This window comes from Leishmania braziliensis, chromosome 31 (genome assembly GCF_000002845.2).
Source record: "Leishmania braziliensis MHOM/BR/75/M2904 complete genome, chromosome 31".
NCBI classification, from domain to species: domain Eukaryota; phylum Euglenozoa; class Kinetoplastea; order Trypanosomatida; family Trypanosomatidae; genus Leishmania; species Leishmania braziliensis.
The window spans coordinates 1407656-1432230 of NC_009323.2; the positions used below are offsets into that span (position 1 = coordinate 1407656).

Here is a 24575-nt window from a genome sequence, read left to right on the forward strand (position 1 = left end):
TCTAGGCTGCAGGAAGCGAGAGTAAAGGGCCCACGATGCGCTGCCGGAGTGAGGGAGACAAGGAAAGTCGTAAACGTTTTCGATCACCGGGACGCACATGCCTCATGATAATGCGCACCACACTACCGCCGCTATCCCGCCGCACATCGCGGATGCCTACCATGGCGCACCTCTTATTTGCCCTTTGTTGTGTTTTTTTTTCGCACATTTTGAGTCTTGTGAGTGCCGGGGGTGCATCGCACTCGGGGAGAGCGGGAAGAGAACCGGTCGCCCGAGTGAGGAGAGGGGTGGGGCTGCAGAGGAAGAGCGAGAGAAAGAGAGAGAGGCAGCGCTAGCGCGATCGTCAATGCAACAAAGAGTTGGGGAGCAGAAAGGGATGAACAAAGCCGCAAATAGAAATGGGAGAGCAGAAGCCACAGCGGCAGCAACACGACGCAGTTACTCCGCAGTGCACCACGTAGCCCTACCCCTACATGATGAGTAGATGAGGCAACATGTACACACGCAGCCTGGAGGGAACGATGAAGAGGAGAGAGACGCGAATGCGTTGCCCATCGCGCGCAGAGGAGTTTGCAGCACAGATGGACAGACGAAATGGACGGTAGGACGCCTGCTGCCACAGCGTGGCGGACGACGGCACTCAAGAGGAGTAGCGCGAAGGAATGGTGTGCATGCTGTGATACCCAGCACTGGCAGAACTTTCCACGACCGCAAGCAGGGCGACTATGCGAGCACATACACGCATACTTTCGTGTGAATCCAGCACGACACGGGAACAGAAGGTCGGAAAGGGAAGAAGAAGCTTCCCTCGCAGATTTGCAGGATCAGCAATTCTTTTCCCCGTCGTGACGCACTGTGTTGGCTCAGCCGTGAAAGTCTCACACTTCGTCAGGAGCGTCACCTCTGTGTATCTGCCGTCCATGTGGCCGCGATAGCCACCGGGGGCGGGTGGGGGGCCGTCATGGTGGGCATACTCAGGTGTTGGAAGAAGCGGCCACACCGCTCCACCCGCAAACGTGCACACGGTGTGGTCATCGAGGATCTTGCGCAGAGTCTAAATGTGGTCTGTTGCCTTGGGGGAGTTGAAAGCTGGCTCGCACCGCACCTGGGTGATCTTTACGGATGCCTCTGGGTACTCTTCGCGTGTCGCACGCAGCGCTTTGCGGTTGAAGTACTTTTTCACCGCAGCCTCCACCCGCTCCTTCACCGTCGTTTCGGTGACGCACACGCTGAAGTCGAGATTGCCCAGCGCAAGGAACGTATTTCACGGCATTGCCACCTTTGATCAGGTCCATCGACACGGTGCAGAAGGAGCGGATATGATGGGCGGTCTGCAGGCTGCTCTTAGGTGGTTTTGGCGATTTTCGCGGCCTAATCGACGACGTTGCAGCTCATGTTCATCAGAGACACTAGCGAGTGAATTGCCTTTCCGTGTACCATCACGTGCCACGCGCTGAGGCCCTTGCTGTCCCTCACCTGCTCTCCGTGTAAGCTGCTGTCACCGACGAAAGAGAAGTCCGCTTCGAAGCCCTAGGACTTGAGTTGCGCCGCGAGGACTGGAGCGCTAACGCAGCTGGACACCTCGCCGTACAATACGATGACGTGAATCGTCTTGCACTCCGATTTCACCAGGTGGTGCGGTGCCAGAGCCATGCGCGCGATCAGGAATCCCCCCACGCCACCAATCCCACGACCGTGCCGCTTGTTGTCATTCTCCGCTACCACAAACAGGTCCGTGCCCCACTTAGGTCAGTCCACCGGCACCCCACGTCCGTGCAGCCCGACATCGCCAAATCGCCTCGGGTCGCGCTGCGTGATGCAAGAAGCCATGCGAACAGGTTGGCGCGCGTCTTCCCTGGGGTGTCAATGTAGGTGGGCTCGATGCCGAGCGTCTTCAAGTGCGTCTTGAGGTGGCCAAGACGTAGAGTGTTAGAGTTGCGCTTGACGGTGTTGAATCTGACCAGCTTCATCCGTCCCACTGTGGAGTCGCTAGGGCAGGCCGTCGTGCTGCTGCTAGCAACGGAGGCCGAAGAGGGAATGAGGCTCGTGAAGCAACGAATCTCTTCCGATTATGAGGCATGTTCGTGTGCGTGTGTGCGTGTGGAGGAGGGCTGGGGGTTGGGGGTGGGTAGTGAATTGCAGGACTAACGGCATGAGCCACTCTCGTGCAAACTCAACAAGAGAGAGAGAGAGGGTGAGAGAGTTTGAGAGGGTGAGAGGGTGAGGGAGTGCGAGAGACACACACGAGAGAAAAAAACGCCTCGGAGGCAGCGATTGCGTGGGTGTAGCGGCATGAGAAATGAAGCCGCCGGTGCCAAGAGCGTGCCTTTGCCGGAATCGCCGAAGAAGGGCGTCAGAAGCGCACACGGGTCGCGCTGAGGAGGGACCTGAAGCTGGAGTGCCCACGGAACACAGTACGGCAAAGAAATGGGGTAGGAAGCAGTTCTGCGCAGAACACACACGCCCACCCGTACCCCTGAATGCAAATCAACGCGTGTGTGTGTCTTGCTCAGAAGAAGCATCCCGATGCCGTGTGAGATGCCTGCTGCGTCTGTTGCTTGTCGTTTGTTGTAGCACAGGCATCGAGGAGCACAACGGGGTGCTGCAAGACGAGCCAAAGAAAAACAACGCTTCCCCGAGGAGACACTAATGGCCCTTTTCAACCTTGGCTTTCCCTACGCTTAACAGCCCAACGGTAGAGAGGGAGAGAGAGGGAGACGCGCGTACACATGCACAAGAAACGCGCGAAGCCCTACGCACATTCAACTAACCGAGGCTACACTCGACTTACAAAGCAAAGCAAACAACAAACCGAAGAGAAACATAAAAAGGGAGAAAACACAGAGGAGATGATAAGACGTTAGCGTGAGCGGGCGGGGTGTCGTTGCGACATGCCCACGCTAAAGGTGGAAATTATGCAATGCGCTATGTCGAGTCTATTCGGCACGTTTACGCATGAGCAAGTGCAGCGTAGCTCTTGTAGTGCATCGGAGACAGTGCGTCGCTCGAGCGCATATGCGTATCTGCATGCGTGGGAGGATTTCGTCCGACTCTCATCTACAGCTTGGTTCTCCCATAAGGTCTGCTTCTACTCGCACAGCGCCGTCTTTGATTCCCATCTGCGGGAGCTGTGCGTGTGCGTGCGTGTGTGCGTGTGGCGTGATCATCTCCGTAGAGCCGCCTTCGTTTTCTTTTCCCTTTGCCGCTTTCGGTTTGCCTCTTTTCCTCGTTCGCTCAGGTGGGCGTTTGCCCCCTTCTTCGTTGCTCCGCTCACGTGGCTACACGGACGCACAGAGACACCCACGAAATACCCTCGATGTGATCGGCTTCGTCTTGCAGCTGCACACCAGAGAGAGAGAGGGAGGCGAAAGTCCACGCACGCCGGAGGAAAAGGGAAAGGAAAAAAGGGGCGCAGGGGGACACGAAGCAGCGCACACTTCAGAGGAGCCAGCGGCCGCAAGAGAAGAGGGGGAGCTATAGCAGAAGGCAAGAGAGCGAGAGGGGAGTCCTGCGGCGGCTTGGCTTCTTTTTCGCTACCTTTTGTCAAGCGCTTTGCCATGCCACTCGACGCTCTGCATATCGCTCTAACAGGTGAGGAGGTACCCCCTGCAGACGCGCGCACACAGACGTACACTGCCACATCGCACCCTCTCGTACGCCGCCCCATAGGGTAATGCTCAGGGAGAGCACCTCGGCGTACGCCGCACGTACGTCAGCACGTGGAGGTGAGCACCGAGACAAATATGAGTGAGCGTGAGTCCATGCGACTGGGGTGGATGTGCGTTGGCTGAGCGCGTACTCCAGCAGTCACCCAAGGACAGCACGTCCTTCGCGGAGTGACACAACAAGCGAAAGAAAAAAGGGAAAAAAGCGAAGTGAATCGAGCGGTGAGGACGGATGGGTGGGCGGTCCTACGCAAACGTACGTGTGCTCTAGAGAGCGCGAAACAACAGGCGAGCAAGAGACCCATACATGAAGACAGTTACTGTCATCACCTCCAGAAGGCACATTAGCGCGCGGGTGCGCGTGCCTGTGGGGCAATGCAGGCCGCCCCCCGAGCATGGTCACTTTAGTTCATGCTCTTCTTGATGTTGACAGAGAGCCAGTCGAGACCCTCGTAGAGGCCCTGAGCAGTGGTGCCGCAGCAGCCCTGAATGTACCAGTTGCGCTGGCGCAGGGCGTGCAGGCCGAGCTTCTCCGTCACTTCCGTTGTGCTCATCGCGTTCGGCAGATCCTGCTTGTTCGCAAATACAAGCAGCGTCGCGTTGCGGAGCTCGTCCTCGGCAAGCATCCTCCCAAGCTCCGCTTTGGCATCGCGCATACGGTCGCGGTCGTTGCTATCGACCACGAAGATGATGCCGTTCGTGTTCTGATAATAGTGGCGCCACAGCGGGCGAAGCTTGTCCTGGCCCCCGACATCCCACATGGTGAACTTCAGGTTCTTGTACTCGAGCGTCTCGACGTTGAACCCGATGGTCGGAATGGTCGTCACGACCTCGCCCAGCTTGAGCTTGTACAGGATGGTGGTCTTACCAGCCGCATCGAGACCGACCATGAGGATGCGCACCTCCTTCTTCCCCAGCAGCGACGACAGCCAGCCTCCCATTTTAGTGAATGATGCGATATGTTGAGGGGGTACAAGAGGGAAAGAAACGCTTTCTGAGGCGTGGGTTTGCACAGAAGAGAGGGAGACGGGGAGAAGTTTCGCTTAAGGAGGCCTCGAGTCGGACGGAGATGGAGACACCGAATGAGAAGGGGCAAACCTACACGTCGCTCTGGGTGTATGTCAGCGAGCGAAGGCAGAGTAGCGCTGCCCAGCTAGCGAGGAGAAAATGACCAGAGAAATAAAAGGGAAGGCGAGAGAGTGAGCGAGATGCGACACGTACAGTGGTGGTGGGGGGATGGGAGGGGAGGGGGGCGCAAAGGGGAAAAGTGTATGGGCCGGTAAAGGGAGATGAAGGGCAGCGGCTCGTTTTTTTTTCTGTTGGAGTGTGTGAGCGTGTGTGTGTGTGTGCACTCGTGTGTTGCAGCGCAGCAGAGCGGGAGAGATGAGCACGAGGCGGCAGAGGAGGACTAATTCGTGAGATCGTTCGCGCAGCGTGGACATCAACGCAGTTGTTCTGCACCTGCTGCCTGATGGAAGCGCCCGTGTGCGATAACGGTGAAGGCACGCAGGCACGGCTGCGCAAGAGGACACGCGTGTGAAGACGAAAAAGGGAGGGCGGCCGGGCGAGAGAGCGTGTGTGCACAGGAGAGTGGGTACCACTTACTGTGACGCGTCAATGACAGCACACCAAGGTCTCCTGCTCTGCGAGGCGCGTCCACTCGAGGCCGATCTTGGTTCATCGACTCTCTGACGACAGCAACGCAATGGAGAAATCGCGTGTCTTCACTCTTCTTAGGTCAACGACATGCGAGGGGAGAGGAGGGGAGGGAGACCAGCAGCCCGGAGGTACTGCCTCCCCAACAGAGCAGAATGGCAATCACAAAAGGAGGAGGGGGCCACAGAAAACAAAGGAATACAAGCAGCGAGAGAGGGAGGGAGAAAGATGGCAGTGTAGAGGAGGGGCGTGTGCAGCGAGGATGAAACCGAATGTGCCATGAAAGGGTTGTTGTCGCCGCCAACACACCCCGCGACGCACATCACACAGGGGTGCAGTCCCGGGATCCACACGCTCACACAGATGGAGTGCTCAAAATGGAAGGGACAACGGGTGAAGAAGTAGAGGTGAATGAGCGAGCGGGGAGTAAGGGAAGGGTAAGAAAGGTACAAGTCAGGCACATATGAGCGAAGACGCGATGCAGCAGGCAAAGGGGAGGGAGGGGGTGGCGCACCTGCAGCATATGAGCAAAGCTCTCGCTGTGACCACCGCAGAGAGATGTAGAGGAGAGCGAGAACGCCTGCAACACGAGTGAAGCAACAACAACAACAGCAAACAACAAATGGGGCCTACCGCACGGTCTTTTTCTCCGATACAGCACAACACACGCTCGTGCTCACAGGGGCGATGGAGGAGATGCGGCCAAGAGAAGGGAAGGCGGTAGCGTCTCTTTTCCCCCTCGTGCGTTGTACAGTGATGCGCACAGTGACGGAGAAAGCGGAGGAGGACGGGCAAAGACGTAACGAAGAAAAACACAGAGAGTGTGTGTGTGTGTGTGAAATCGCTTCGGCGACCAAAGGAGGGACATGACGCCAGCGTGGTCGCCTCTGAGGGAGTTGGTCTCTATGAATACGTGCCGCCACACGCATACACCGATGCAGACAAAGGAGACAAAACAGACAGGTGGGCTACACCGCACTCAGAGCCTCACATCGAGGGGGTTAGAGTGAGGGAGAATGGGACACTTACCCGAAGCACACCAACGCCGACCCGCAGCGCCACACACGCCCGGCTGAGAAAGGGAAAGCAGTGGAAGAGACGGCCAAATCACAAACAAGCAACCGAAGTACCGCAGACGAGAGAGCAGGACGAAACACCGCAGCGCACGTGCATGGCAGCGGATCAGCTGGAGGAGAGATACATCAAGGGTAGGGGAGGAGAAGTGAAAGGGACAAAGGCCAACACAGGCGCTACAGGGGTGTGATAAAAGCCCCAATGGGGAGGAGGAAACGTCCACGGCGTCCCCAATCCTCCGGGAAAGCCACCGCGACGGCGGCGGCGAGTGAGCGAAGAGGGAAAGGGGGGGGGGTAGGGAGGGTGGAGAAAGAGACATCTACGGAATACCGTTGGGCATGCCCGTGCTCCAAGTCACGGCAGCAAAGCCGTCCAACGAAAGAGAACAAGTCAAAGAATAGCAGCACCGTCTGTAAATTCTCCCCTTTTCCACGCTAACGATGAAGTCCCGCATACAGGGCTGCCTCATCGAGTTGTTCTTCTGTCTCCTCCAGGATTCAGTACTGCAAGTCCTCCACGAATGCCGGGGATTCCTCCGTCAAACTCGTTACGTAAGATTGCTGCAGAATCGAGGCGGAGTGGAGAAGTGCCGGCACCTCTTCACCGGCGTCTGTTACCTCAATGTGTGCATCGTTGTGCACCCCAACAGCCTTGCTGGCCATCGCCGCAGGTATGAAGCGGATTGCGCTACTGCGGCGCCGCATCAGCTCACCACACTCGGTCGAACAATCGAGATTGGCGCACTCGTCCACGTGCGATGTGAACCGCTTTGGAGTCCCCTCCTGCGACCGCTGGGCCCGCGCGTTCATGTAAGAGCCTTCCACTTGTGCGATTGACTTGCGGTACTCCTTGATGGCTCGCTTTTCATCAGAGCTGAGCGGCACGTATTCCTTGTTTTTCCACTGGAGGAACGACGCCGCCGCACGTCGAGCCCGCTCTTGTGGGTCCGACTCATCTGACGGTGCATCACTATCCAAACTGTCTGGGGACGCTAGACCGCCAACTGAGTCCCACAACCCGGCTGCCGAGGACCCTAACTCGTCGAACGAGAGGCGCTCGTTCTCCTCGCCCGCACCATCATAGGAGATGCTCTTGCTACCTGGGGAGCCGGAGCTGTGACTGGAGGTCGACTCGTCTTGAATCGGACGACGCGGGGAAGAGCTGCGCTGCCCTGGAAACCACGCCGCGAGGAACCCACAGCAACCACAACCGTCCCCATCCTCGGTATTGCTGGGGTAGCCCATCAAGCACCGCACCCTAGACTAAAAAGAGTATTGGCTGTGTTGGTGCCTTGCCAGAATGCAATCATGCAGGGCAGGCGCTGAGGATGGTGGGGCACGAGACCCAGAGAAAGACAGAAGAAAACCAGCCGAGCAAAGTTGAGGGGTTCCGTCCGGCAGACGTTCATCGGCTAATAGACGCCCACTGCCCAGTTGGTGAAAACTCAGAGCGTGAAGGCATGGCAAGGTGAAGGCAAAGAAAAAGAGCAGTCCTGTGGAGGGCACACGCACACCGTCAGCACACACCAGAGATGTGCGTCTCTGCGTAGTGCCTGTGGCGTGGGGGAGACCGCTGGCGTTTTGCCCATTTCCTCTTTGTCAATACGGTGAATGGATGGGCCACATATCTGTGCGCCACAGTGAGCACTCCCTTCAAGGAGAACCGTCTCTCTCCCTCCCCTCAACACCGTGGCACCACACCGTACCCCGCGAAGGATGATCGAAAGAGAGAAGAGGGCGAACCCTTTTCCCTTTCTGAGCGTCTTCACCCTCTGCCCTGGTAATGGAAGTTACTTCCACTCCCTCCCGGTCTGCTAGAGGCTTCATCGCCTGGTTCGAAGTAGCCGAAGAGACGCGCAGAGGCAATACGCCGGTTCCATCATCTGAGCAGGTGTGCTAATCTCCAAACCCAACTCAAGCTCTACCCCCTACTCCACAGGCGGCCTCACAGCCGCGCCCATCGTGCCAGTCGCCACCTGCTGCCCCCCCCCTTAGGGTGGTTCCCGCTCACCAGGAGTAGTCATTGAGGACCGCGTGGGATACGTTTGAGTCACGCCGGCACTTTGCCCATCCTATAAAGGGCGCAAGAGTGTTCACTGTCGCAGGTCGCTCCGACACCATGCCATGCAGGACCTGACCGCCAACATCAGCAGCAATACATCGCGCCGACCTCACCCACGTCGTGGGTGCTTGACCCTATCCCTACGAGAAGTGGTTCAGCATTGGCAGGGATAGAGGGCTGGTGTGCTTCGCCCCACAGAATGTGTTCTGGATCCTGGATGCCACGCGCTGAGGTCTCCCTCACCGTCAGGGACGCGGAGACGAGAGAAAACCCACGGAAAAATGGTGATTTACGGTCATGAGCGGGAAAATATGAGCGCGGCAGAGAAGCGGGCGTGGCGGGGCAACGCGCAAACCTCCACAAAGTCGCGCATCATGTGAGGGCGAGAGAGGGGGGGGGGGGGAAACACCCACACCCACGCGGGCCGGAGAAGATCCACAGTCATGATGTACGACTGCACACTCCCCTAGTGGAGGTGTGCGTGTGGTCACGTAGACAGCCCCTTGACGCGCTGAAAGAGAAGGCACGGGCCCACACCCATGCGTCAGAGCTGGAGGCGCAGATGTGTACATTCATTAGCAGTATGCAAGCCTACCGCCGGCAGCGGCACGGCACAGCCCTCGCAAATTCTGGACGACTCTCCGTGGAGTTACATACATACGCAGCAGGACTTCGTCTTGCTCTTTCTGGCCGGCGCCTTCTTCGACTCGTCGCGCTTAGTCGGCGCCTTGTCGCCATACTCCGGCTTCGAGATGACGCCCTCGCTGCGGCCGGGCACCTTCACCAGAAAGGTTCCGGCGTTGACCACGTCGTACACGTAGCCCTTCGACTTGATGTAGTCCAGCGTGGCGGCCTTCAGCTTCTGCGCGCCTGGGGCGGAGTGGTGGCCGGCGCCAGGAACGACCTCGAACTCCGTCATTGTTCCCTCCGGCTGTTCCTCCAGCCTGGCCATGCGCACCTTCAGCATCTCCATCGCTTCCTCCACACGCAGGCCGTGCATGTCAAAAAAGTTCTGACCCTTGCCCTTGGCCTCGTTGTTGTACCAGGCAATCGCCACGGCTGCCTCGCGATGACGGGCTTGCATGTTCTTGCCAGCCTCTTTGCCCTTCGCAACCAGCTTGTTCGCGCCCTCGTGGTCACCTGCCTCTCGCCTCTTGGTCGCCTCGTCGAAGAGTTTCGAACGCAAACACCCGAGGTCGTTTGCTTCCTTGCGCAGGCGCATGCCCTTCGGGCCCTCGTAGTCGGGCTTCTCCTGTCGAGCGACAATTTTCTTGACCTCTGCCTCCGCCGCGGCCACCTTGGCGTCGTCGTCAGCGGTAATCCTCACCTGCGGGCCAGTTTCGAGGATCTCTAGCTTCGCTCCGGTGCGCTCCTGGATGTCTTTGAGCGTTGAGGCACCCTTGCCCAGTACATGGCCCACCTGGATGTCGGTTATGCGAATGCATATCTCAGGCATGTTCGTCGTTTGGGGGCGAGTGGGTGGGTTAGGAGGAGGCACTCTGTGCAACAGAGCGACGGGGTGGCGAAGAAAAGCGAGGCGGTGGTGAATGGCCGCCGGGAAAGGCGTTGGTGTGGGCGTTTTTCCCTTTCGCGTAGTAGTCCTACCAGAGATGACGTGGTAGCGTAGGAGAGCGGCAGGTTATGCGTTCATCCGCTTCGGGATACACAGACACCTGCATGCATCCAGCCTGAAGGCGTTGCTGTGGTTATGGTGAGAAGAATCCCACAGGGTGAGAGAGGCGCGATAGGAAACCGCGAAAGGGAGATGGAAGGCGGACACATGTACAAGAGACTTATCGAACGTGATCTGACCAGCGGATGCACCTTTGGAGGAGAAGGCGCCCACAGCGGGTGCGCCACAGCACACACACACACAACACGCACGCACACGTACTTCACAGTAGCGGCTTACGTTTGACTACAGGGAGTACACGACAGATCACGTGCTCTCGCGTTCACTTCTCTGCAGCCGCGAGCACCGATACACCCAACTAGTGCGCACGGATTGGGAAATTTTGCAAACGGCTGCAGCCCCGCGGCGTGCCGTGAGACTCAAGCGCGGTTGATTTTGGTGGAATTGACGCCTGCGAGGCAATGTGAGGCTTTTCTGTTGCGTGTATCTGCTGGCATGGGCATCGTGAGGGTGGGGGGGAGGGAGGGAAGGAGGAAAGGCTGACCCAACCCGCACAGAGATGCACAGCGATATGAAAAGGTAGCAGGCATAAATGGAAAGATCGGCACCACTCCAGGAAAGAGCTTTGGCAAGGACGCTTCATGCATGTCTACGGGTGCTTCATGCATCACCGTCCTCCTCCAACACTTCTCGCCGCATTGTGTGCCACCGAGGAGCATCGGCATCGCTCGCTACCAAAGGTTGAGTTACTAGTAGTACCCGTAGAACTGCCTGTTCTTTCCACCACCGTACACCTCCCCTTCCTCACCTGCTTCAGGGGTGCTGGCGTACGTGGAGCTCTCCCCGTCCCACGCTGAAGTCGGGCCGCCAGCGTGTGGTAGTCCGTCGTCCCCGCGATAGGGGTTACTCTCGCCGTACTCCACAAGCAGCACGAGCACCTTTTTCCTGCGGTTATACACAAAGTAGTGGCGGGCGTAGACGGCGGTGTCAGCGAGCGGGTCGCAGGAGGGGCAGCAAAACTCGTAGTATTCGCACCCGCCCTCCGCGTTCTCCACGACCTCCTCCATCGTCGGCCAGAAGCGCTGAACTGCCGGGTGGCACTGCTCCGGCAACGACTGCAGTGTGTTCGACACCTCCGTGCGGAACTGCGGCTCCGTGTAACGCACAAAGTCGTTCTCCCGCAGCACCGAAAAGTCATAGCCGTCGCTCTCGTACACCGTGTTGAGGGCTGCCACAAAGTACACCAGTCGATCGTCAATCTCGTCGGGGTTCACGAGGCTGTAGTTCGCGGCCAGGTCGGCGCTTCCGCCCAGGACAAGCGGTGGCAGCGCTTCCTGCGGGGGGAAGTCGGCGTAAGCGCCAATGGCGGGTGAAGGACTAATGGGTGGCGTGAGCTGCACGTTGTTTTGATAGGAGGCGATGTTATTCGCGATCTGCCGCTCCTCTTTCGTGTGTCGACACGTGTAGGCCTCTAAGCGCATTGTAATGCAGCACCCCTGCGCCTCCACACCCTGCAAGAGGGAGTTGAGCGCGCTGAAGCTGTCCAGCGGGATAAACTTCATTATGCATCCGTGGTGAGAGGCGTGGCGGCAACCCTGGCTGGCGGTCTAATGAAAGAGAACGAAAGCGAAAGAGAGAGAGAGAGAGGGAAACAGCAGATACAAGTACAGTCCCGAGACGATCAAACACCCAGCCGCGAGACACGCGAAGGGCACACGAGTGACTGTTCGACGTCAACAGGAAATCAGCAGGTAGCAGAGGTGTGTGTGTATATAATCAGCTGCACTGCGGCAACACCGAAGCGAGAGGGGAGGGGGGGGGGGGAGAAGCCTTGACGGAAAGAGAGGAGGTCCACTTAAAGGAAAGGAAAAGACAAACACGCAAGCAGTCAACGAATTCCAGGCAAATAAGTGAAAAAGCGCCTTCGTTCTGTCCGGGTGATGACTCGCCAAGAAAATGAAGGAAACGAGGAAGGGAGCATGAAGAGAGACAGGGTATGGAAAACAATGGACCAGTCGTCCCTTGTTGAGGGTGCGTGGTGGTAGCTGAGCTCACGTTCACGTACGTGCAGTGGCCCTCTCTCTGTCCACGCAGAGGAGCAGGCAAAAGGCGAGAGGTGGAGGGAAGCTGACGTGGTGTGGACGGGGGGAAGGTGGGCGTATATGAACGAGTTGGATCAGGCACTTGCTTGATCGGTGCGAACATTGATAATGGGTAAGGGGGAGGGGTGTGTGTGGTGCGAGAAGGAAACAGCGAAAGCGATGGGCAGGAGAAGCGACCCGTAAGGACCGGCCATTGGTGCACGCAAACCCAATGCGAAAGGGTCGCTGTTAGTGGTGGTTAGCAGCACAACGTGCAGCTAACCCGATCGTAGTTTGCAGGGCCCCCTACTAACGTGTAATGGTGGCCTTTTTGTTCGATCCGTCATGAAGGATGCCTCGAGCCAAGAGGGTGGGGCGTACGACATGCGCACCCCACTCTGTCCTTGGGCTTCTCTGCCGCATGCTGAGTCGTCCACACGAGTGTTAAGTCTTGTTTTGCTGTGTGTTTTCCTCTTCTTCTTTCCACTGCGCACAAAATGCGTACGTGCGTGTGTGCATGAAGACGAGAGAGGCGACAGAAATTGAGAGCGAAACAGAGAAATACGCCATGCCGGTAGCAACAATGAAGAAGCAGACGCCGACACGCCGAGGCGCGCACGAGCAGCACACAGACATGCCAGCCACTCCTCTCTCTCCCACTTCACCTTCCTTCTTCCACTCCTCTCCATTGCCCTCACGTTCCACTACCCGTCTTCTCCAATCCGGACGATAACTCGAAGAGGATCTGGCGGGGCGACATCGAGGGTGTTAAGGGGTCGGGGCAGAGGGTAGGAGGTGCGGTATTCCGGTGGAGTTGTTGTCTTCCCAGGACGAAGCATACATAAGCTCACATACAAACACCCACACACACACACACACACACACACACACACACCCGCATCCCACACGTGTAATCACAACGCATCCCCTACCTACTCTGCGGTGGGGAAAAGAGAAGCAAACGAGAGAGACCGGGGGTTGGTGTCGAGCAGGTACGCCTCGTCTGCGAGGTGTGAATCGCGTTGTGTGCGCCTGCGCACCCCAAACTCAGGCGCCTTCTATAAGCAACAATGACTAAGCCGCATAATGGTACTCGGTAAGCCGAGCGGAGCGACATGATGAGGATCCGCGAAGGCAAAGCGAGGGAGAGAGACACCCACCCACCCATTCGCACGCACACCCACACACAAACAGCCATTGCGGAAAGAGGGAAAAGAGGTAAAAGGACAACAGTGCACCACTTCTTCACCTCGAGAGAGGGGAGGGGGAGGGGTGGCATTAGCATGTGTAACACGACCGCAGCACCAGCTGCCACTCCTAAACACTGGCGTCCCGACACACCTCCCCCCGTCCTCATCACATCCTCATCCACCGAAAGAAAGGCACACGTCAGCAACAAACAGCCAACAGACCCACTCAGGAATAGTGATGACACTTCTATTAGTGCCATCCATCAGGGACGGGTGCAAAGACGACTATCCCCCCGTTCTCTCCCCCCCCCCGGGGTGACGGTTGGTCTACTTCTTTCGCTTTTGCTTGCCACCGGCGGCTGACTTCAGCGATGGCGACAACTTCTTGGCCGCCTTCTTTGCTGCACCGCCAGAACTGAACGGCGGGCTGACCATTCGTTTGATCTTCTTGAGGGCGAGGTGGTCAAGGTTGGGTAGTGGGATGGAGTGCGATACACCACTGCGGCGGGCTGCCCTACTCCCTACCTTCTTGGTATCGCTTCTGCCACTGCCACCAGTGCTCGCTCCGCTACTGCTCTTTACCCTGTGGACTGGCTTGGCGGTTAGCTGCTTCTTGGCGGAGGTCTGAGGTGCCTTCCGCCCCTTCGGTACCTTCGCAGAGGAACGAACCTCCGCAGCGGCAGTGGAGGCTTTAGCGTGCGCCTTCTTCGCTGCATTCTTGACCCGGCGCGACGCTTTCTGTCTTCCCTTGAGCCCCGTCGAGACGTGCCGTGCCCCACGCCTCGCTTCCTTGGCAGCGTTCTCCACCTCCTCGCCCTCGTCCTCCTCTTCCGTACTGGCGTCCACCTCCTCTGCCTCTGCCTCTGCTCTGGCAGGCCTCTCCTGCGTCGCGGCGCTGTGTTGAGACTGCACCTGCTGGTGCGACTTACGACCTCGTGTGGTGCCGACGTCGCCGCCACCTGGAGAGGTCCGGGGTAGGCCGGCATGGCGGTAGTTGGGCACACCGCCGCGCGCTGCGTGAAAGCGGTTCTGTGCGTGCGTAGAGGGCCGTTCTGGCACCTTCCCTTCCCGTGCCATGTCCATCGTGCACTCCTTGATGGTGTCGAGGAATGCCTCGAAGCGGGAGCAGCCGCGAGTGAGAAGATACTTGAGCTCTTCTCGCACGGCAGCGTTGTAGTGTGCCGCCTCCTCGTAGAACCGCTTGCGGCCCACTGGCATGGACTTGTAGTTCTTGTGCAACGCCAGCACGTACATCTTGTCCTGGCCCTCCGGTATGGGGTGAGTGGGGCTCTGTTGCTGGCGCACGATCTGCTGCTCCTTGATGTACACATCTAACCCGGTAGCAGGCAGTGCCGGTTGTACCTCTGTCGGCAGCAGCGTCCATGGATTTTCCATCACCTCAAACAACTCCTTGATGCGCTGTGTCTGGCGCGTCTGGATGGCCTGACGCCGAGTCGTGACAGAGGTGTGACGGCGCTGCAGTGCAGCGATCTCGGCGTCGATGTGGTGCAAGAGGAAGCGGTAGGCATCGGAGGACTTGGCCGTCGTGGTCGTGTCCTCAGCGGACTCTCCTGTTTCACCGCTGGTGCCACGGGCATCGTCATTGTCATGGGTAGGACTCACAGCAGCAGTGACATGCTCAGGGTCTTCGTGATGCGGCACGCCCTTGGCGTGATCCCTGAATTGAGCCTCACGAGGGGAGCTGGACAGTGGTGCATGTGCAGCGGGTGTGTGCGCATGCCGAGAGGCAGAGGGAGGCTCCGCAGATGGGCTGTGATGCCGCCGGGCAGCCGTGATGACGCGCCGTGAAGGACTCACTGGACTCTCTTCCCACCTTGGTCTATCGCGGTGCTCTACAGTACTGCTGCCGACACCAGCAACGTCCGCACCAGATGACCAGCTGTAGGTGTTGGCAGCGCGTGATCGCCGCTCTGGCGGGTGAACACCACGTCGCAGCGCGACTGGAGAGGGGAGGCCAAAAGACTCGACCGGGGTGTCGTCCATCATGTCCAGCGACTCCGCCTCGTCGACATCGTCCATGTCACCAGCGCGGTACAGCGATGATGAGGCTGCACCTGCACTCATGTGAGACGGACTGTGGACTGCCGATGGCCCTCGCACCGCGCTTTGGGCAACTCTCTCCATGATGGGGCGCACGTGTTTGCGCTCCAGCCACTTGACAAGGGTGGGGCGCAGCATTGTGCCACCGTGAGGAATGGGGGGCGGGGGGGGGGGGAGAAGAGAGGCTACGTGTGCGCTGCCGCTAAATATTTTCCCCTATGCTAGTCTTCGAGCTACAAAACGCGAAGCAGAGCAAACCAGCTAAGGTCGCTCTCTTGTGTAACGCGATGGGGCGCGGACGTCTGCACCGCACGTCGGATGAAGACGGTGAGTCTCGTTGGCGCCGTGGTCGAACGTGACGAGCCTAATGAGAGCCGAGGGGAGAGGGAAGGGCAATGTGCCGCTGCAGCATGGGCAAACACACTGTCGACCGCAATCAAATCTACCTCCCCTTCTCTCTTCTATGAGTGTGTGTATAGGTGTGCGGCTCTATGGCGGATAAGGGTGCACCTTTTCTGTCTGCTAAAGGAGGTCACCGCACCGCAAGGGAGGTGGGGGTAGAGAGAGAGCCGGTAAGCGGTGGTTGTTTGTCCTCCCTTCTTGCCTGCGCCTTTACGTGGTGTGGTGATGTTATACGGCTGTATGGGCATAAAAAGTGTGCCGCGTCTCTTATGGGTGATTCCGTGTTCTGGCAAGGGCCCTTGCACCCTTCAGCAGCGTCTACTCCTGCGCCCTCACCTGTCAGAGAGATACAATGCCGATCGGGTCGGCAACGAAAGAGAAGAGTTGGCGAGTTGGGTGGTGAGGCAGTGAGTTCACGGGCGGGAGACGGAGGGAAGAAAGTCCCCGGTCTCTGCCACCGCGCAGCAAAATTTGGATGCACCTCCCCAGCTCTCTTATACCGAAGACCGTTGCGTGCGTCACAGCGCGCGCGCATCCTTAACGTGGTACGGCGCCCGTGAGCCAGAGTCGATGTGCCCGGTGTGTGCGTCCGTGGGTGCATGTCTTTAACGAAGAAGTTTGGTGGCCACCCCCAAAGCGCATGCATACAAGCGAAAATCAGCAGCAAAAACAACGACAAGCGTTGCTCCATCGACAGGCGCTCATAGCCGGAGGGTCGAAGGTCACAAGTGTAGAAGAGAGCGCACGTACATGCCATAGCCACACACACACACACACACACGAGATTTATAGGCTTTTGTTATCGGACCTTCACGGCGAGGCGAGCGCGCTGTACCCGTCGTTGATGCCGGAGGCCCGCTTGGACTCCTCCGTGCCAGGAACGAGCACGCGCGTCACGTCCACCTCGTCGCGCACCAGCTGCGTGTGTCGCTGCATGCGATTCAGCTGCTTCTCCATTTTCATGAGTCGGTGGGCCAGGTAGAAGGCAACTGTCAACATGCAGCTGGCCACCACCCATGCCCCGACACCAAAGAAGGCGACGGCGGACATGACAAAGAAGACGTCTAGGCGGAGCCACATCATCGAGATCCACTCCGCTTTGGTGGCTTCGAACACCTGCGTCAGCTCATAGGAGCGCACCACGTAGAAAGCGGTAGCGGCCATGCCGGGGACAGCGGCAAGATAGGAAACGGACGAGTGCACCCCAAACTGTGTCCACCCAAAGAGAGAGGGCATGAGAATCAGAAGGACAGTCAGCACCGGCGCAACAACGCTACACACCACTACCATGGTGTGCATCACCTTCTTACCTGCAGGGTCGCCCAAGTCGGGGCTGTCGGCCGGCTGCCCGCTCACACCGTTTTCACCAACTGCTGCATACTCCCGCGAGTTGGCGGGCGCCGCCACGCCGGTGAAGCGCTCTCGCTCGTGGTGGTAGAGGTCAATGGCAGTGGCGGTGAGAGAGTCGAGCACGGCTATCGTGTCGAGGTCTGGGGACGTGGATGGTGCGCAGTCGTCGAGCTCCGGGTGCGCATTCTTCTGCTCGTTCAGCTTCTTAGCGTAGAAGAAATCCGCCACGAAGAAGACGATGAGGCTCACGAAGCACAACGCGCCGGGGAGGCTGTCAGACATGACGGCTGTGAAATGTGACGATTGTGTGAGGGGCTCCCTTGAGCGGTGTTCAACTGGATGATGGAGGCCGTGGCGCGCTAGCGCATGGGACCCTTGCCGCTTCTGGTGTGCAACGAAAATGTGAGAGGGGAGCGACGCGTCTCTAAAAGAAGACTCGATCGAATCTGCCGAGTGTGGGGTGTGCGCGGGTACAGCGTGCGGGAGGGAGGGAGGGAGGCCAGTGCAACGTAAAGGGACAAAACATCGGATAAGAGAGGAAGAGAGTGAGCATTCATAGCCAAGAGTGACGAGAAGGGAGGGGAGGGGGAGGGGAACGCTCATGCGCAGCATGTGTCGACAGAAGCGCACCGCCAAGTGCCAACGGCGACTCATTCACTTCAGCACGTGGGCGTGCGCTGCCCGTGCATACGTGACTGTTTTTTTTCGATACGCTGAACTGCGCCATGCACCATCTCACCATCGAGCCAAACAATTTCCGTGAGCAACAGACTTGAGGACCGCAACAGCGGACGGAGAGTCGTACCGTACTGATTCTTGCGCTCCTATGCGCACACCAGCACCCTATGAGAAGAGCAAAGAAGGCACGCCTATGTCGTGTGACGCACGTTTCGGGCATGGAATGAGCTACTCCGCCTCAGTTTTCACATCAGCTCCACCTCGGCCCCTAGCTTCACCATACCGTCCTTGAGCTTCTCTGCGTCGGCCTTCTGCACCTGGCAGGCGATCACACCTGGGGATTTCTCGATCGCCGCCTTCGCTTCCGGAATGGAGAGCCCACACACAGAGCGCAGCTCCTTGATCAGCTTGATCTTGTTCTCAGCCGGGAACTTCTTGAGGGTGACGTCAAAGGCCATTTTTTCAGGCGCCTTCTTGGCCATTGAAGCGACACTCTCTGCAGCCACAGCGTCGCTGGCAGCAGCACAAGGAGCCACGGCAGCCGCTGGTGCAGGCGTGGCGGCGGCGCCATCACCACCGCCCATAGCTTGCAACAAGCGCTCCTCGTAGTTCATCTCGGTGGGTTGGGTCCCACCGCCACTGGCGCGCAACATCTCTGCCATTGTCTTCTTGTGAAAGGCTGCCATGGTGGCCATATCCATGCTCACGTAGGCCTCGGCCAGTGCCTCTAGCACGTCTTCGCTGCACTGCACACCCAGCGGCACCATACCACGCGGAATGCGGCTACTCGCCACGCCGTTGATGATGGTTCGGTGCGAGGTGAAGAGGGCGGCGGCGCCCCCCGACAGTCGTGTTACTACCCGAGCAAGGACTCGCTGTCGCATGTCTACGTGAAAAAGACTATGATGGGTGCGGTGCTTGATGCGTCGACTTTGTGTTAGTCTTTAACACATAAAGAGAGGGGGCAGGGGGACATGGAGGTGGGGTGGTGGTGGGGAGTAAACGAACGAGTCTACAGCGGGCGTGTGCACTCATTCACAGCGTACATATGGGGACTCTGCAATACAAGACGAAGGGGCACAGAGGGAGTACACTTGCGGCAGTGAAGGCTCGTCTGGTGCGTGGGTGCAACAGCTGCAAGGAGGAGAGCGTAAGGGGAGGGGGGGGGTGCCTTCAACACGTGCATGGCAACGCTCGGGCACATCGACGCACGCCCAGAAGACTGCACGACACCCCCCTGTGTGTGTGTTTTTTTCTCTCTTACTACGTAACAAGGCAAGATGTAAACCCAGCGAGAACTTGGAAGAGGCGGGCAAAAGGAGCGCAGGTGGTCAAGTCTGGTTTGGCGAATGGCGGGGATGAACAGAAGAGAACAAATCGAGGTGAAGAAGGGGGGAGGGGAGGGGGAGGCGAAGCGGGAGATGTGCAGACGCGTGTGCGGATACCCAAGCTGAAAGAGACTCAATGACAACACAGACATACACGTCTCCTTTGTCTTTCTCTGATGTTGTTCCGTTCGTCTTCTGCGATAAAGCCATGTGTCTGTAGGTGCACCCATACCGACATACGGCGAACGTCTATGATGCCGGTGTTGCGTCGGCGACGGGCGGCATCAGCGGCGAACACGAGTTTCCGCCGCCAGGGAGAGCGGCGCTCTTTGCCTTGTGAGTGGAGCGGCGGCTCGTTCGAAAGAGGTAGGGGTCCTGACTCAGCTGAAACACGTCGCATCGCTCGTGCTCGTTGAAGGCGAGGCAGGCGCGGATGACGTCCTTCGCCTCCTCACTCACCTTGGGCGCGTCTGGAAAGTCGAGCGTACGCGCTGATTGAATGATGAGCTTCTCCTGCCATATGCGGCGCTGCGACTCGCCCTCGGCAAACGGTCGCCTGCCGAAGAGCATTTGGTAGAAAATAACACCGGCGGACCAGATGTCCACTTTGTTGCTGATGCGCGGCGTCGAAGCGGTTTCGAAGCACTCGGGCGGCAGGTACCAGTAGGTGCCGGTGCCCTGCGAGGTGAGCTCGATGGACGGGTTGTCACTAGGGCCTTCGCGTGTGGCGCCGATGATCTTGGAGAGCCCAAAGTCGGTAATCTTGATGTCGAGGATGGTCGGGTCGTCGCGGTGCAGCAGTATGTTGGCCGGCTTAAGGTCGTAGTGGATGATGGGGCTCTCCAGGGAGGCGAGGTAGCGCAGTACGTCCACGACTTGGAGAAAGATGAGTCGCGCGTCGGCCTCCTTGAAGGTGCGGTAGCGCTTCAGGTAGGTGTCGAGGTCCATGCCGTTGCTGTACTCCATCACAGAAATGAACATGTTGTCGCCGCGGGGGAAGACGTCGTACAGGTGTGTCAGGTGCGGGTGATCGAGCGCGCGCATAATGTCGAGCTCCCGCTGCGCATGGCGCAGGTAGTGAGTGCGCGTCTGGGTAGGCCACTCGCGCTGGATGTGGTGAATCTTACACGCTACATAGCGCCCTTCGACGAGGTCGAACGCCTTCCACACTTCAGAGAAGCCGCCCTTGCCTAGTAGATGCATGAGGACGTAGCGGTCTCCCTCGCCGATGGTGGGGATAGCCAAGAACTCGGACGTGTCCTCGTCATTCACCCGTCGCATCTCCTTTACGAATGCCTTCTTTTCGTGCTCCACCTCCGCCTGCTTCAGCTTGACGTCAGCGATGCTGTTCGTCAGCGCGGCGTGCTCAGAGGTGCGCAGCTGATACTCCATCTGGGCAGCCATCAGCGCGTCCTGCAGGTCGGCGCCGGCGCCCGAGTCCTCCCGCTCCCGCTCCTGCCGGGCGAGATGCTTCACGCTGCTCTGCGCCGCCTTCTTGAGCGCCTCGGCTTCCTCGCGTTTTTGGGTGAGGCTCGCCAGCGTCAGAAAGAGTGTGCGCACCCGATCGCCCTCCATCCATACCGTCTGGCCATTGCTGTGCCACGTCGCCGTTTGGCCGAGCTCGAAGTGCTTCTGGTAGAGGACGCGTCGAGCCTCTGAACGATCCTTCTGAGCAGCGCTCAGCATCTCCTGCCGCATGACGGACTGGAAGTGCTCCAGCTTCTTCTGGTACTGCCGGCATTGACCGTCCATGAAGTGTATCTGGTCATCGCGCCGCCCCACCTCCGCACGCAGCCCCTCCACCTCGCGGTTCAACTCCTCAATGTGGCTGTCGCGGTCGCTAATCTCCTTCTTGAGCGCTATCGTGTCGCTGACCATGCCGTAGGCCGCAAGGGTGGGCTGCTTGAAGCGGCGCGCGTCCGCAAAGGCCGAAGAGGACGACCCCAGCGTTGCGACCACTGCAGCCGCCTGGCAGCTGCTGGCGCCCTCAGTACCGCTGCGAGAGGCCGCGACAGGTGAGATGGGACCTGGCCCTACGGCGGGTAGCCCACGCGATCGTGAACGCGGGGCATCTACGGCCGACGCCTGTGCGTTCGTCTCTGACTGATCCACGTCCACAACAAGCTCCGCGCCCACAACTGGCGTCGTGAGGGAGTGCTCGTTTGAGAAGGTGGCGGGCACGCTGTCGTTGCTGCCCTCCTGTGGAGAAGCATCGCTTTCCTCGCGGGGCCGCTTTTGGGCCTGCGGTGGTTGCTGCGCCGCCGCCACGGGTGCAGCTTCCATGGCTGTGGAGCGGTGGGTGGGGAGGTGGGGAGGCGTAGCGCGAAGGAAAGAAAGCGATGTGGAAGTGCGAACACAAGCAAAAGAGATACCGGTACACGCAGCAGCCTTGAGTCTTGGCAACGTCTGCGAGTAGTTCGAAGGTCAACTCGTTGACGGGTGCTACAGTCACCAGGTCGGTTGACCTGAGGTTGGAGGGAGGCGTTGGGGAGGAAGAGCCCAGTCGAAAACGAACGACGGTAGACAAGGAGCAGCGACAGGAAAGCTAAAACGCATGGAGGAACGTGCGCACTGCTGTTTTTCTGTGCAAGTCGGTACACGCCAGTGCAGCTGCACGCGCGAGAAGAAGAATTCCAAGCAGCAGCGAGTATACCGCCACTGTACGATGAGAGAAATGCGGGAGAGACAGGGAGGAAGAGCAAAGCGGCGAGTGGTAGATCGAGAAGCAGCGCCGCATGCACGCGACACACGTTTACCTTTGTGCCTCTTCGAAGCGTGGGGAGGCGCCGCTGTTGTTGCCCTGCAGCCAGAGCACAGCTCGAGTCCAGCGGAGTAGGGAAGGGGGAGAGGGAGAGAGAGAGAGAGAGAACAAAATGCGGGTCGAATACAAAGGCAAAATCCACCACGCACACGCACACACGACAATGAGGACGGCTACCGCACGCAGACACAACTGAGTCAGGCTTAGCGCCTGACGCACTCGACTAACCACTGATCATCGTCAAACCGAAGCACAAGGGAGATGGGATACTCTAACTCCGGTATGTTGCTCTGCAGGGATGCCTTGCACTGCTGCAGAACGAGGCGCTGGTCTACCGTCGAGTAGTATGCGTGCGTTCCCGCGCAGCTTAGCAGCATCCAGTCTGTTGTCTCGCGCACCGCAATCTCGGGAACGCACGGCATTGCCTCTGCAAAGTCAAGAGTGACCTTGAAGATGATATTTGGGGAGAAGGTCACCTGATCCATGTTGGTGCTACGTATCACTCGCTTATCCTCGAGGAAGGCGGCGGTGTCCGCTGTGATATGTTGGATGCCATCCGCCCCCTTGAGGATGATCATGTTGAGGACACCACCCCCCACGAAGCTGAGCTCCGGCGCCGTCTCCACGTCACTCCCGCGCTTCTTCTTGCCCATTCCAGCGTCAAACACAATCCCTGGAGGTTGAAGAGAGGGCGAGGGAGAAGGGAAAAGAGCAAGCAAGAGCGCAGATTCCACAAAGGGTTTCGAGGATCCGCTGCCGCAATTCTGTGCTCCTTGCGAGTTTGTAGTGCGCGTGCGTGTGGGTGTGGCCGCACGGGTAATCGGGTGCGGATGACCAGCGCCGCCAGGGGCGACGATGGAGAAGAGGGAAACGGTGTGAGCGATGGGAGATGAGCAGTGCGGCAACGATGAATTTTGAGCAGCGAGGGAGGAGGTGAAAGGGAACCTGAACGGAGTTCCCGCTCACCGATTATCAGCAGTCTCCACCTCAAGCGGTAGCCGCCGTGGGAAGGCGCAAAAACTCAAGCGCTTGGCCGAGTTGAAAGGAAACAGGTGAGGGGTACCCACAATGCGTCGCCAGGCCGGCGCCCCCTCCGAGTAGAGGTTGCGGAATGCGCTCTTCCCCCCTCCCCCATGCTGACGAAGCGCCGCTCTGTATAAAAGTGCACAACCCCAAACCAAATGGAGCAGAGGTCAAACAAGAGGGCACCGGACCCCTCGTTGGGGAGGGAGGCAAGGACGCAGAAGCACCTGTGCACATGCGGCGACAGCAGGGCTCTCATCGCCCAGGAAAGCGCGCACACACACACACCCCTGCACCCTCCTCACACAATGTCGAGAGGCGTCTTGCACTTGGGCGCGGGAAACGCTGCGTTCAGCTCCACCATGTCCTCCTCTGTCAATTCAATACCGCCTGCCTCTGCATTCTCCTTTGTGTGCGCCGGGTTGCTGGAGCGGGGGATCGCGATAACGTGCCCGCTGCGTAGCACAAAGGCGAGTAGCACTTGGGCGACGGTGGCGCTGTGGCGAGCTGCGACGCTCTGCACGACTGCGCTCTTGTACAGCTCCGCCTTGAGCTCGCCAGCCTGGGCGATGGGGCAGTAGGCCATCACTGGCACGTTGTGCGCCGTTAGCCACGGAATAAGGTCGTACTCGATGCCACGGGAGCCGAGGTGGTACAGCACCTGGTTGACGGCACACTTGTCTCCGCCAGGGACGCGCCACAACTCCTCCATATCGTTGACATCGAAGTTCGACACACCCCAGCGGCGGATCTTCCCGCTCTTGACGAGCTCCTCCAGGCACGTCACCGTCTCGGAGAGCGGCACAGCACCGCGCCAGTGCAGAAGGTATAGGTCCAGGTAGTCCGTCCCGATGTTCTGGAGGGAGGCATCGCAGCACCGAAAGATGTTCGCCCGGGACGCATTCTGTGGCAGCACCTTCGAGACCACGAAGAGCGACTCGCGCGGCGTCTCTTTGATGGCCTCCGCCACGAGTCGCTCGGAGCGGCCGTTGCCGTACATCTCTGCGGTATCGATAAGCGTCATGCCCGCTGCCACACCGGCTCGCAGCGCCGCCAGCTCGACTGCGCGCTTCGCAGGGTTGTCACCCATCATCCACACACCCTGTCCTAGCGCTGGAGCTGTTGTGCCATCGGGCAGGCGCACCACACGTGGAGTCGCCATCTGAGCTTGAGTGCGTGAGGACATGGATGAGTAGTTGCGCGCGTGCCTGTGTGTGTGTGTGCGATACAGCAGAGAGAAAACCGAAGCGTTCAAGTCGCTGACTGCGTTGTGCTGTGTAGTAAATCGCGCCACGGCAACTAAGCGGATAAGGAGGAGAAAGACGGGTTGCAGCGTGGCGTTGCCACTCCCATTCAGTGCCGGTAGTCACTAGTGTTTGGCTGGTAACAGAGCTGCTGTGGTGATATGGGTGTCAGTAGCCTTCGTATCAGCAGTGGCGGCAGTAGGGGAGGAGGAGAGGGGCTACATGAGGTGTTCGGTAGGCACGCGACCTGCGCTGCGGTCCTGCATGAGGGAATTCGACAAGGTGTGAGACTCGAAGGAGTGCCCCACCAAAGAGAGGCTGCCGACTTCCGTGTAGGACAGCAGCTGAAGGGAGTCCCAGGCTGGTGC

At 58.9% G+C, this 24575-nt stretch overlaps 10 protein-coding genes and 1 pseudogene across 11 annotated transcripts; all 11 read right to left on the reverse strand.

The window, feature by feature from the left end:
* Positions 1 to 640: 640 nt before the first annotated feature.
* On the reverse strand, positions 641 to 1970 carry LBRM_31_3140 (annotated as a pseudogene). Its single transcript is given in 3 exon segments — positions 641 to 1387; positions 1390 to 1719; positions 1722 to 1970. Coding segments are annotated over 3 exon segments (1326 nt in total).
* Positions 1971 to 4069: 2099 nt separating this feature from the next.
* On the reverse strand, positions 4070 to 4606 carry LBRM_31_3150 (putative ADP-ribosylation factor; the record flags this gene model as incomplete). The annotated part of the gene is made up of 1 exon (XM_001567254.2): positions 4070 to 4606. The coding sequence occupies one exon, from the start codon at positions 4604 to 4606 to the stop codon at positions 4070 to 4072; it is 537 nt and encodes a 178-aa protein (XP_001567304.1).
* A 2286-nt stretch (positions 4607 to 6892) lies between these two features.
* LBRM_31_3160 (hypothetical protein, unknown function) lies at positions 6893 to 7639 on the reverse strand (the record flags this gene model as incomplete). The annotated part of the gene is made up of 1 exon (XM_001567255.1): positions 6893 to 7639. The coding sequence occupies one exon, from the start codon at positions 7637 to 7639 to the stop codon at positions 6893 to 6895; it is 747 nt and encodes a 248-aa protein (XP_001567305.1).
* Positions 7640 to 9105: 1466 nt separating this feature from the next.
* On the reverse strand, positions 9106 to 9912 carry LBRM_31_3170 (conserved hypothetical protein; the record flags this gene model as incomplete). Its single annotated transcript, XM_001567256.1, has 1 exon — positions 9106 to 9912. The coding sequence occupies one exon, from the start codon at positions 9910 to 9912 to the stop codon at positions 9106 to 9108; it is 807 nt and encodes a 268-aa protein (XP_001567306.1).
* Positions 9913 to 10838: 926 nt separating this feature from the next.
* On the reverse strand, positions 10839 to 11651 carry LBRM_31_3180 (conserved hypothetical protein; the record flags this gene model as incomplete). Its single annotated transcript, XM_001567257.1, has 1 exon — positions 10839 to 11651. The coding sequence occupies one exon, from the start codon at positions 11649 to 11651 to the stop codon at positions 10839 to 10841; it is 813 nt and encodes a 270-aa protein (XP_001567307.1).
* A 2036-nt stretch (positions 11652 to 13687) lies between these two features.
* Positions 13688 to 15559, reverse strand: LBRM_31_3190 (conserved hypothetical protein; the record flags this gene model as incomplete). Its single annotated transcript, XM_001567258.1, has 1 exon — positions 13688 to 15559. One exon carries the CDS (start codon positions 15557 to 15559, stop codon positions 13688 to 13690), a length of 1872 nt encoding a protein of 623 aa, XP_001567308.1.
* Positions 15560 to 16633: 1074 nt separating this feature from the next.
* Positions 16634 to 17776, reverse strand: LBRM_31_3200 (conserved hypothetical protein; the record flags this gene model as incomplete). The annotated part of the gene is made up of 1 exon (XM_001567259.2): positions 16634 to 17776. One exon carries the CDS (start codon positions 17774 to 17776, stop codon positions 16634 to 16636), a length of 1143 nt encoding a protein of 380 aa, XP_001567309.2.
* A 320-nt stretch (positions 17777 to 18096) lies between these two features.
* On the reverse strand, positions 18097 to 18735 carry LBRM_31_3210 (ribosomal protein l7/l12-like protein; the record flags this gene model as incomplete). Its single annotated transcript, XM_001567260.1, has 1 exon — positions 18097 to 18735. The coding sequence occupies one exon, from the start codon at positions 18733 to 18735 to the stop codon at positions 18097 to 18099; it is 639 nt and encodes a 212-aa protein (XP_001567310.1).
* A 693-nt stretch (positions 18736 to 19428) lies between these two features.
* On the reverse strand, positions 19429 to 21462 carry LBRM_31_3220 (putative protein kinase; the record flags this gene model as incomplete). Its single annotated transcript, XM_001567261.2, has 1 exon — positions 19429 to 21462. The coding sequence occupies one exon, from the start codon at positions 21460 to 21462 to the stop codon at positions 19429 to 19431; it is 2034 nt and encodes a 677-aa protein (XP_001567311.1).
* A 681-nt stretch (positions 21463 to 22143) lies between these two features.
* Positions 22144 to 22593, reverse strand: LBRM_31_3230 (conserved hypothetical protein; the record flags this gene model as incomplete). The annotated part of the gene is made up of 1 exon (XM_001567262.1): positions 22144 to 22593. The coding sequence occupies one exon, from the start codon at positions 22591 to 22593 to the stop codon at positions 22144 to 22146; it is 450 nt and encodes a 149-aa protein (XP_001567312.1).
* Positions 22594 to 23264: 671 nt separating this feature from the next.
* LBRM_31_3240 (putative aldehyde reductase) lies at positions 23265 to 24125 on the reverse strand (the record flags this gene model as incomplete). Its single annotated transcript, XM_001567263.1, has 1 exon — positions 23265 to 24125. The coding sequence occupies one exon, from the start codon at positions 24123 to 24125 to the stop codon at positions 23265 to 23267; it is 861 nt and encodes a 286-aa protein (XP_001567313.1).
* Between the last annotated feature and the right edge of the window lie 450 nt (positions 24126 to 24575).